General features: G+C 38.2%; 1 protein-coding gene across 11 annotated transcripts in view; it reads left to right on the top strand.

Annotated features, from left to right (window-relative positions):
- UNC80 (unc-80 homolog, NALCN channel complex subunit) overlaps nucleotides 1-12963 on the top strand; it is a 243086-nt gene that overhangs the window by 7037 nt on the left and 223086 nt on the right. For all 11 annotated transcript variants that reach the window (XM_030853253.2, XM_060301889.1, XM_060301888.1 and 8 more), the window contains exons 5-7: nucleotides 7066-7189; nucleotides 9353-9426; nucleotides 12445-12584. In XM_030853253.2, the coding sequence (XP_030709113.2) occupies nucleotides 7066-7189; nucleotides 9353-9426; nucleotides 12445-12584 (338 nt within the window). The remainder of the gene's footprint in view (nucleotides 1-7065; nucleotides 7190-9352; nucleotides 9427-12444; nucleotides 12585-12963) is intronic.

Raw genomic sequence — 12963 nt, 5'->3', positions numbered from 1 at the left:
CCACCTTCCACCCTAGATTTTCACATGGCCATGTTCTTTCCATCAATTTACTCACAACTCAAATGTTACCAACTCAAAGTATTTCCCTGGTTACTTTAGTGCCACTAGGACATGACTCTACATTTTTTGTTGTTTCCTTCTTAGCACCTATCAGTACCTGAAATTATTTTATGTGTTTGTTTACATGTTTGTTGCCCATCAACCCCACCAGAACAGAGGTTCTCCAGCAAAGGGACACTGCCGTCCAGGTCACAACTCTATCTGATAGTGTCTAGAATAGTGTCTGGCATATATGAGGCAATCAATAAATATGTAATGACTGTCACTAAATAAACCCAAGTTATTATCAGAAGCTGATCCAGATGCTAAAAGTAGCAATTATACATATGTACATAGTCCCCAAAACAGAAAGGGCAAGAAAGAAAGCTCCTTTAAAAAAAAAAAAAAAAAAAAAAGATAGCCTACAACATGTCTATTTGTAGAGAGAGATCCTCTGGATTGAAAAATATGGAAGGGGCTTCCCTGGTGGCGCAGTGGTTGGGAGTCCGCCTGCCGATGCAGGGGACACGGGTTTGTGCCCCGGTCCGGGAAGATCCCACATGCCGCGGAGCAGCTGGGCCCGTGAGCCATGGTCGCTGAGCCGGCGCGTCCGGAGCCTGTGCTCCGCAACGGGAGAGGCCACGACAGTGAGAGGCCCGCGTACCGCAAAAAAAAAAAAAAAAAAAATGTGGAAGTATAGGAGTGGCTGGAATGGCTATAATTTTATTTGAAAACATGTTGAGAGTCCAAGATTTGGAAAGAGATAGACCTGTGTTAGAATCCAGTGCTTGCTGCTTCCTATTCTATGTAGGAAAGACATCGAGCAATTAACTTCTCTAAGCCTCAGTTTTCTCAAGTATAAATTGAACGTAAGAATAATTTTATGGAGCATTGTGAGGATTAAACAAGTTAAAGTGCTCAACCTGACACACAAAAAGGCATTAACAAATGGTAGTTTTTAGTGTTGGCATTTTATTGCTGTTGACATGAATTATTAGTAGAAGGGGAGCCAGATCTTCCTTCAGGGGAGACCACACAGACAGTGAGGAAAGCTGGCTCAACGTCCCCAAGTTTTACCTATGGCCTGGGATTGGAGTATTTATAAGGAAGTAAAACAATGCCTATGAAACACTGCACGGCGATTAATACATGGTATTGTAACAATTACTGTTGGCTATTATAACTAGCATTATTGTTTTATCATTTTATTATTGCTGTGAGAGAAATATTGTTCTAGATGCCATAGGGAACAAAAAATATTAATGAGTCAATACATTTCACCACAACGCTTTTTTCCTCTGAGCAAGGGCTTTGCTTCTATCAGTGTAGTGAGGAATGAACAATCCCTTGATCAGGGTTTCTCAATCTTGGCACCATTGGCATTTGGGGCCAGATAATTCTTTGTCCTGTGCTTTGTAGGATATTTACTGACGTCTCTGGCTTCTACCCACTAGATGCCAGTAGTACCTCCTTCCTCCGAACTGTTACAACCACAAATGATTCTAGACATTGCCAGATGTCCTTAAGGGGTGGGGGAGGGGTGAGAATTGCCCCCTGATTGAGATCCACTGACCTAGATCTTTTATTTGCCTGCAGGTATCAGGCCCTACCTTCCTTCTCCGTACTGTATCCATGTCAACTCCTCACCAGCGCTTTTAATAGCCTTTTCTCCCTATTCTTCCTTTGCATTTGTCCTTCAGAACTCCAGCCCCAGATCAAGACTGAAAGCCACCTTTTCTATCCCAGCCCCAGAGATCTGCATGCTCCTGGGGTAAAACTAGACAACAATCCAGCCTGTTGTTTCTACAAATTGTGGTCTCAAGCTCCGTGTGCTGCCCCACTTGTCATTGATTCCCTCGAGTCCCCACTCTGTGCTCACATAGACAATGTTTTATGTTGAGGCTCTTATAGGACATAGTGCTGCAGGAGGCATGAAGGGCTGAAATCCAGTCTAGGCATGAGCCTGTGCCTCCACTTCACACCTCCTCAATCCCTTCCACTTGCTTTCCTCTATTAGGTAACAGAAGTGTTCACATGTCATTTCTCATTTTTACAAACACCCACAGGAAGGTGGATATCTTCATGGATTGTCTTCATTTTACCAAAGAGGAAACTGAGGTCCAGAGAGGTAATAATCAAGCTCATTTAAGTAACCGAGGTGGGATTCAAACCCAATTCCATCTGACTTTCTACAAAACTATACTGTTTCTTTTGTTTCTGTGCTGGAACTCTTCTCATCAAGGTCATGAACAACCTTGAGCTATTGAACCTAATATTTATTTTGCTGTCTTCATTTCACTAAAATTTAGCTGCATTTGAACTTACAATCCTTTCTTCTTGAAGTTTTTTATTCCTTTGGTAGCACCACACTCTGCTAGTTCACCTTGCATCCCTGGCTATCTGCTCTATCTCCTTTGAGAGCGTATCTTCTTTGCCTGCCCCTCTAACATTGTGGTTCTCCAGAGATGCAACCTAGACCCTTTGCACTTCTCACTTTGTCTTCTCTTTGCAGACCTCCCCTCCTGCTTCATTTACCATTTGTGTCCTAATAGGCTGAGGTCATCTAATTTTATATGTCTAAAGTAGTCTCCTTTCCTAACGTCTAGACCAACTTGTCAACTAGCTTCTCCAGATAGATAATCTAAGGGCATTTCAGATTTCCCCTGGAGTGAGCCATTGTCCTGATGTTCTATATTTCAGGTGATGGACCCATTCATATAAACTCAAAACCTAGGGGCTTCCTTTGATTACTCCTTCATCCTTACCTACACATTCCACTAATCACAGAGTTCTACTCATTTTGTCTCTTAAATATTTCTCAAATTTACCTAATTTTCTTCATCCCTATTATCCTCCTTAACCCAAGATTTCATCATCCATTGCTTGGGCCTCTTACTTGGGCCACTTTCTAACTGGATTTACAGTCTCCTGGCTTGTCTCATAAAATCCAACCTCAACACCAAAGTGATCTCTCTAAAATGCATATCTGAACATATCACTAACATACTTAAAGTAATTTGTTGATTTCTCATTATACAGAGGATGAAACTCTAGCTCTCCAGTGTGGTAACTGGGACCTCCATGACCTGCGTGGTTACCTCTCCTGACTATGAGCTCCGAATGCTTGGAGTCTCCCTAAGAACATAACATGCTTTGTTCCAGGCCTATTTTATGCTGGTCATGTCACCTGGAATACCCTCCTACCCTACCCTTCTGCCTAGAAAATTCTTACTCATCATTTATGACTTCATTCAAGATCTATCCTCCCTCCTTCTCTATCTCTATAATATATTAGACATATTTTTAAAAATTATTTTTAGCTTCTTATTATCATTATCTCTTTATCTGTCCATCTCTTCTACTAGATTCCAGATGATTTGAGAATAGGAATTATCATTGTATCATGGGTAGCTAATGTAGTGTCTGTGTTTTGTAGGCATTTAATTGATATTTATTGAATGAATTAGTTTACTAATTAGCAAATAATCTAAGTGACTCATCCTTTTGTAAGACAGTGTATAATTCAATGCATTTTTATGCTTTTACTTTATAACTAGCTCAAATATTTTATATGAAATCAATAATCTGAAAATTCTGTCAAATATATTATTAAATGATGAACATTTGTTACAACTAAGGAATCTACTTTAACTGTGCTGCCAACATTTTCTTGATTTGATCCTAATCACTTATTCCTTCCATAAATATTTATTGAGTGCCTACTACATGCTAGGCACTGTTCAGAGTGCTGGAGAAATGGCAGGGGATAAAACAAAATCCAAGCCCTCAAGGAGATTTTTATAAAATTCGTATGTCTGAAGTAAACAACTTTAAAACAGAATTTAAAATAATAGTTGTTTAAGTAGATGTCTCTAAGCTACTAGTAAACACATTTAGAATTGCTTCATGTCAGCAATTCTAAAAACAGGCTTTCATTGCAAGCAACATTGTGGAAATGTTGATTCTTTGAATTTTTACACCTTCTGGTTTTTCTCAACCTTTCTAGACCACCCACCCCACAGCTGTTTGAATGATAGAGTACCTTCTCCAACTACAGAGTTTCTGTTCATGTGTGCATATGTGTATATATCACACTGGGTGACCCATGAAAGGGAATTCTATAAGAGGAATTAGTGACCCAGAGTTTATACATTCAGCCAACTTAAGAGGACTTACAAAGGAGCATATCAACATAAGAACTGGCCATCCATTCTGCAGGTGTTCAGGTCTAAAGAATGATCAGATTTATTTGGTGTTATTTGGAGACTGTAACATGCTCAATTAATCAACAATTATGTATTGATGTTCAATCAACAATTATGTATTGATGTTCAAGGAAAAATGCCCAGAAGGAGATCTCAACTTGTCTTCAAGAAATATACAGTCTAGTTGGGGGTATATCAAACAAAACAAAATGATGACAGTAACTGTCACTGAGTGGATAGAGCAGAGGTTAAAGGCCAGGATGTCAGTTTAAGAGAGCCCACTTCCTGCTGCAATGTCCATTGGAGTTTTATTTGTGCCAAGATTACTTAGAAGAAATGTGGAAAAGGACCAATCTCTGAAACTAAGAAATTGTCAAAACCAGATCAATTGTGATTTAGCATTCTGCATTTCTGGAGACAAATCTGATATACTTTGCACATGGTGAATTCCCTGATTGCTGGATCACACATGATACCATGCAGACTTCCCCATGTCCATTTCAAGGGAAAGGGGTTGCTTTCCCCTTAACTTCGGATCTATCTAGTTGTTTACTCAGTATATCTAGTTGAATGTCTAACAGGCCTCTCAAACTTAACATGTCTAAAACTAGGCTCCTGATATCCCCAAACCTGTTCCTCCTTTATCTTGCCCATCTTTATCAGTGGCAAAGCCAAAAAATCTTTGACATCTCATTTTCTTACACTCTACCTCTAGTCAGTTAACAAATTCTATAAACTGTATCTTCAAAATGTATCCAGAATCTACAGCTTCTCATTTTTCCCTCTACTGATACCCTGGTCTAACGATCTTTCACCTAGCTGGTAATAACAGCTCCCTAGTCTCTTTCCTCCCTTGCCCTTTCTCAAACTATTCTCAATAGCCTGAGTGATCCTCAAAACATACATCGAGTCATGTCATTCCACTATTCAAAACCCTCCAGTGACTTCTCATGTTACTCAGTAATTGAAGCCCTTACTATGACGTATCAGGCCCTATATTATCTGGCATTCAAAAACGTCTCCAATCTTATTTTTTTCTACTCTTCTGTCATTCGCTTGACTCCAGGCCCGCAGTCTCTTGGCTGTTTCTTGACACACAAGATATACTTAGGACCTTTGCACTTGCTGATCCCTTTTCATAAAATGCTTTTTCTGGAAATATCTACTTGGCAGCTCCTTCATTTCATTCAGATCCTTATTCAAAAGTCACCTGCACAAGAAGGGCTTCCCTGGCCTTCCTGTCTAAAACACCAGCACCTTGTCTGGTACTTCCCTTTCCCTCCTTTGCACTGGAGAGCAGGGATTTTTGTATGCTTTGTTCACTGTTGTATCCCAGAACCTAGAATAGGACCAGGTACACAGTAGGTGGTCTATAAATATTTGTAGAATGAAAGTGGCATGAATTTGAACAAATGCTTTTCCAATACTGACACTAGATGCTTTTCCATCATGGGTACTGCTGTGGTGCCAGGATCTTGGCCTATAGCTTATGGAAGAGTCCCCTCTTTACCAATGTGGAGATTTATTCAGGGGTTTCATCTAGCCTTTCCAGTTGAAGCTTCCTTTGAGCTACATTGATTCACCATTTGCAGAATAAATTTGTTTTCCTTTTTTTCAATTTCTTTCCAGCTCTCCTCCTTCTAGATCAGTGATTTTCAACCATAGCTACACATGAGAGTCACCAGGGGCAACTCAAGAAAACCTCACAGCAATTCTAATTTAATTGGTCTGGTTAGGGGAGGAAGTGGGGCCTGGGCCTCCTAGGTTTTAAAAGCTCCCCAGGTGATTATAATGTACAAGCCAGGTTGCAAATCACCACCCTGTGAATTCCTGGTTTCAGTTATGTTCATTAATCTGCAATCACTCTCTCTGCTTCCATCTCTACCTTGTTTTGACAGGCCGAGTTGTTGAAAATGTAACCTCAGAATGTCATACATTTGTACTTATACAATTGCATTTTAAACATCTCAGCCACTCAAAATGATATAATGATGAAGCAGAGAATATACTCCCTGGAAGAGACCTTCAGTTGTAGATAACCGAATGAGTATGGGTTGTAAAGTAAGTACAGTTCAGCAAGTACTTATCACGCACCCAATTCCTAATGCTGTATTGTGATGATGACGGGGGCTGTGGCTACATCGCTGCCCTCAGGGAATTAAAGATTGTTGAGAAGGCAACAGTATAAAATAACATGCTAAGAAGGGTCTAACTATATGTTCCTGATTCCATGAAATGCAAGAACAAGAGATAGACTGGAGAATAGAAAGTCAAAATGGCATCTGAGGATATTGCCTTATGAGGGAGAAAGAAGGACAATTAAATCATTAAGAGGAATAATAACAATAACCACAAGTAAAGAGATCTGCCAAGGCCCTTGAAATAAAAGGGCCTCAATCATTGCTAACAGAAAACAATAATTATGTGTTTCATGCTCTACCCAAAGCTGCATCTTTATTAATTATTCATTTTGCCTAAAGCAGACCACCGTGATTTCTATCGTAGTTATGATGATAATTTAAGCCTATTGGTTTACCCTAGAAACACTCATCAGAGTGAAGAAGAAAGGTCTTGAAGGTCAGCCTGCTTTGAGAATAATCGTGTGAATGATGTTCTTTTTTTTTATACAATTTTAGAAGGTTACTTTCCATTTATAGTTATTACAAAATATTGGCTATATTCCCCCATGTTGTACAATGCATCCTTGAGCCTACCTTACACCCAGTAGTTTGTGCCACAAACTATTGGGTCAATGATGTTAACCATTGCATTGACTGGTCCCTTCAGCCAGTTCTTGGATATAGATCTTCTCTTCTCCCAGGAATCTGACCTCACGTTCCGACTGGCGAGTGGGCTTGTTATATGGCAGCCCATGTGGGAGCACAGACAGCCCGAAGTCTCTGGCTTCACAGCACTGGTGAAGCCCATCAGGAACATCATTACAGGTTTGTGACTCAGACGCCCAGTGGGACAGTGTCAGCATACACAGGAGTGAGGGCGATGGGATGATTTGCTCTTAAGAAACCAAGAGGAAGACAACTTCAGGGTGTTGTCTAGGTGCCCCAGGTACAGGGCTCATTTACATGATGAGAAACTCTAAACCAGGAGCACATGCTGCTGAGTTGTGTGACTTTGGGTAAGTCATTTAAACTTCCTGTGCCTGTGTTTCCTCATCTATAAAATAGGGTAGGGGTCAAAACACAGTATTACAAGTACTTACAGAGTTGTGATGAGGAAAGATGAGTTAATATATGTAACATTACTTAGAAGAATGCCAGGCACATAGTACGTGAGTAAGTGGTAGCCATTATTATTTCATCATTATGGTAGATGGAGTAGCAGCTCCTTAACGATCTCGCCTTAGTGGGTTGTTTTTGGTTTTTTTTTTTATCAAGGCATTTCACTACAGGAATGGTCCAATGCAATAGTCCTACTGTTGAATTGTAGAAAGAGTACAACATGATAGCTTGAAAAGTGCCTGAAAAGTTCATGCTCCACCCCAGATCTATCTCTTACCATGTATGTAACCTCACCTCCCTGAGCATTTCTATTTCTTTAAAATGGAGATAAAAATACCACCTTATATGGCTTCATAGTGAGGAGTCAATAAAAATGCATATAAAGTGCCCATTTTATAGAGAGTGCTTGATTACCTACTTCTATTCCCAGCCCAACTTTTAGCATCAATAACAAAATTTAAAAAGAGATAAATTGTGTGGGAAATCTACAGAAGTGTGTGTGTGTGTATATACACACACACTGAAGTATATACAGAAGTATATATATGTATACATATATACATACATATATATATATATAGTTTATTAACTTTATAAGGTTTTTCTGCAGACAGTGGAGGATTATGAATGGAAAAGAGCTTTGTAAAGGGAAGGAAACCATAAACAAGTTCTTACATGCTTTATTTTCCCCTATAACTTAACACAAACTTGCAAGGTTCACAGAATGTTAAGGGATTTTGTAAACTGAGGAGTTGCATATTATTCATATAAGAGATAAGATGCTTACAGTGACAAATCATGCTTATTATAGCCATTCAAAAGATGAAATTTTTCATACAGTGAAAGTAGACTAATCCCTCAATTTACATGTATATAATCCATTAACTATTGAAATAAATTGTAAATTAAAGAGTAACAGTCTATCATAATATTCAGATATCAAGGAACTAAGTAAAGATGCCATAGTCAGAAGTGACCTACTTCAGAATCCATGGATGGAATGAGGTTAACACTTGTATAAAAACTAAGGAATCATGTCCCTCCATGAAAGCACCTAAGCTACTCACTTCCCCGCTCCCTGTGCTTCTCAGTGATATTCACAGCGGGTTCCTTACCCGCTGCTTGATGCCTCTGGACTTGAAATGGTGTCCACTGAGGGAAAATTCAACTTAGCATGGCCAGAAGAAAAACAATGGCACATGAGTGACACTCCTCTGATCTCTTGCTTTGTGATTTGGTAAATCACTTTGCCTCTCAGCACCAAAATATTCCAATTCAAATGGGGCCTGTCGTTTTGGCTTCCCATTGATCCTCCGGTAAAGATGTGACTGGTTTGAATCTTACCTCAGGGCCAGCTTAATGTGTTCAATAAAGCACCTGGAGCCGGGTAGCCTGGGCTGGAACCTTTTTCTAAGGGTCAGTGACCTTGGGCAAGTTAAATTCCCTGTTTCTTAGTATCTTCATCTGTAAAATGGGTCTGGAAGTATACCATAAGTTATTACAGGGTTATTGTAAGTGTTGAATCAGTTGATATATGTAAAATGCTTAGAACAGGACTTGACAGATATTAGGTACTATGTAGATGTTAACTGTTATAATTTTTAGTATGGCCAATTTTTAGCACCTTAACTTATTGAGTCATACTGAATAAATGAAGAAATCTATATTGATATCCTAGAAATGCTAAGGTTTTTGAATAGGTTATGTGATTTCTCTTACAACATATGCTATTAAATGTCTTCTTGCAAGGTTTTAATTATCTATTAAAATAGGTTTTTGATTTGAAAGTGGAATGAACTTAGGAAATAAAATACCTTATATAACATATAAACTTATAAATTTGTGGTGGGATTTCATCTATCTTTGCAGCTAAGAGAAGCTCTCCCATCAACAGTCAAAGTCAGACCTGTGAATCACCAAATCAAGACACAAGACACCGAGAGGTGAGTATATTATAATCATGAGAAGAAGGGTGGTCATTCCTTGAACGTAGTGTAGTGTGAAGGGTAAGACTTGACCCGTGCTGTATCTCAATGGCTAGCATGTAACAATAAATGTTAGTTATCATTATTCATCCTGCATTAACTCAAGTATCATCTTGTTCTCAATTATTGAATCTCCTAATATTTGCTAGGCAAACCTAATATAGGTACAATAGTACTGCAGCAGTGGGGAAGGAAAGGAGGTTTAAGTTACAGCATCCTTTAAGGAAAGTAAAGTTTAATGGGGAATCAAGACCAATCCACATAAAACAGAAGATGCATAATAAAACAGAATATAATTTAATGTAAATTCATCATGCACTATTTGATTCAGAAGAGAAATGAAGACCAGGGTAGTTCAAAGCCACACAGAAATGTATACTGTCATTAACTTAATACGTGTTAGATGACCTGCTTTCACTTCCAGTTCAGCATGTGAAAAATACACTTTACTGTTTTCCATCAAAATTGGATCCTCTTTCCAGCTCATGCATTATTGCCAGGAGTAGCACCATCCTTTTCACCATCAAAACTAGAAATTTTGGAGTCCTAATATATCTCCTACTGAGCAATTGCTAAGTATAGACACTGTGATTTATATGTTGTATTTCATCTATTCTAAGATGTACATTTTTTTCACTTTTAACATATTTGAAATCTAGTGTATTTCATGATCTTTGGCCTCTAACCATCTCCCTGCCTGGTAGAAGTCTTGATATGATTGTCATTCTTGCAGCATAAATTTGGTCATTTTCAGCATCCAGGTTTGCAGAATCAGGGTCAGTGGCTTAGAATAGTGTGTCAGAGGGGATAGTGAAGCACTCTTTTAAGAAATAACACTCTTGACACAGAGGAAGTTATTCTATGGAGAAATATATATCAACAGCTCTGAGTTGAAATTGCTAAATGTGAAAGAATTTTAGGAATACCTACACAAATTTATTTCACTTATATTTTCCTTTTTACATATACATGGGATTAATATATAATCAAAAGCTCTGCATAAATAAGGCTAAGGTAGACCTTTTTTTTTAAGGTAGACCTTTTTAATAAGTATAAAATTAAAAAGTTCTCACTGATAAGTGTCCTAATTTAATTAACAGAAATTTTTTTCTTAATCATACATAAAATAATGGTGTATCTTATAACTTGAAGACATCTTAGATACAATGAAATACATAAATCCCACATTTCAGTCTCTTTAATCCTTTCCATTTGATTTCCTGAGTCATACTGTTTTCTTTTCATCCTGTTGCTCAGGTGTGCACTGCTACCCCGCTAAATCCAGGTCCTTGTAACTAGATTGCAGCTGGAGCCGCAGATTGGATTTTCTACCTCTAGCCTCTCCTGCTTCACACAAATATCAGTTCATAATGCCTGACTAATCTTCCTAATGCATCATTTTTTTATTAACTCAGCATTTCCACAGAGGCTCATTATATACAAGGTGCCATCCTTTTATTATATCCCTTCCTCCTTAGGAACCTTTAGTGGATCCCATCAATCATCACCTCAAGACCACACTCCTCTCCCTGGCTCTCTGTGCATTCCACCACTTGACATCATCCTTCTTAGGTGACCCTGATTATCCCTTCAGTTAGTTAAGCACGGCTCCCAGGGGGCAGAGCATGCAGTTTTAGTCTCTGGGTCTTCCCTCAGACTGTTTCCTCCTCCCTGTTGTCTACGTGAATTGTATCTTTCTTTTAGGGACGAATTTAGATCTTGACTCCCCATGAACTCTTGTCTAATTACTCTAAATCTACACTGTCCAATATGGTAGCCACCAGGCCCATTTGGCTACTGAGCACTTGAAATATGATTAGTTTGAATTGATTGAATAGTCTGAATTGGTGTTAAGTATAAAATGTATACCCGATATTGAAAACTTAGTATAAAAAATGTAAATACTTATTGGTAACACTTATATTGATGACATGTTGAAATGAAAATTTGGGATTAAACAGACTATATTATTAAAATTTTAATTTTGCCTATTTCTTTTTACTACTTTAAAAATTAGGTGTGTGTCTCCTATATGTGGCTTGCATTATACTTCTATCAGATGTGCTGCTGTAACCTGTATTTACTTCTCTTAAAACTAAACTGTAAGCTCTGGATTTCAAGGTTCAGGTTCATCCAATATTTTTTTATCTCCAAAAATCTAACATGAAACACACATCATATGTTCATGCGGAAGGATTCTTTGATCAAATTCAGAGGATTTATTTCATCAAATTTCTAGCTGTATTTGTCTCTCTGTGCATCATGTTTGAACAATGCTTTCTTATTTTACATATGAAAATCGAAATTGTAAGGGCTAAAATGCTATGATCAGTTTTTGAGGGTCTTTATCTTTTAGCAAAGAATTTTATCTGTAATACTGATGGAAAAATAGCTCACATTACCTGGGCAGAATTACATTTATCAGCTAAATGTAATTAAACTACTCTGTAAATAAAGTGAAATGAATTTGTACTTACAAGTAAAGGTAATTGTATCCAATTGGAAAAATGTATTACATGCCCCCCTGATGCGTAATGGAAAAAGCTGAACCTTGCACTTTCATTCTTATGTTTTGTCTTTGATTTGATTAGCTCTTTCTAACCTGACCCTTGTTCTCTGCCTCATGTCTCTATTCAGTTCACCTCAGTATTGGTGTATCTTTGATGAATCGTTGGTTTGTAGCTCTTCTTCTGTAGATACTGGACATGGAGGTGAAAAAGAAAAGAATCAAGGGCAAAGTGAAATAAAGGACATGAAAGTACTTAGCCCAAGGCTTAGAATGACACAGGTGCTCTCTAGAAGCCAGTTTCCATTCCCTCTTAAATGAAGGCAAAATCCCTTCCTCTATGACATGATATTTAACTATGCTGCAAATTTTTTTAACTTAAAAAACAATGTATATAATATGATAGATAATTCTAGAGGATATGCCTGAAGGAAAATAAAGCACTAATCTACTATCTCCACCCCCAAAAGGGACTCCAGGTGGTCTCTGAAACGTTCCAGTCAGATTCCATCTCACCCAAGGCCACCATTTCAGGCTGCCACCGAGGAAACTCCCTTGATGGAAGTCTGTCCTCCCAGACTTCCCAGGAAAGAGGACCATCGCATTCCAGGTACACAATTGCAATGTTAGGGTTGAAAATGTATCCCCAGCTCCCAAAAATTAAATATACATTTCTAGCTACTTATATAGCCTCTGTCCCTTAAAACGTGTAAGTGCATGATATGTATGTACATCTTCTTGGTCAAAGTATAATTAGATTAGTAATTCCAGAAATGAGCTATGAATAGCTCATTTAAACACACTCGGGTAGACATGGAAAGACATGTCTGATTCAATGAGATGTCTGAACTGAATAATATTTTAAATATTTCGATGCAGAAATAAGTGATGCTATCAAAAGATTGTGTTGCAGGAGTGTGAAATGATCTGTTCTAATGTATAAAAATACTTTATACCAGCAGATCCTTGTATTAAAAAATGAGTGCTTC

Source organism: Globicephala melas, chromosome 7, assembly GCF_963455315.2.
Source record: "Globicephala melas chromosome 7, mGloMel1.2, whole genome shotgun sequence".
In the NCBI taxonomy this organism is placed as follows: Eukaryota; Metazoa; Chordata; class Mammalia; order Artiodactyla; family Delphinidae; genus Globicephala; species Globicephala melas.
Note: the sequence above shows the minus strand (reverse complement) of the source record. Positions and strands in the feature narration are given on the sequence as shown.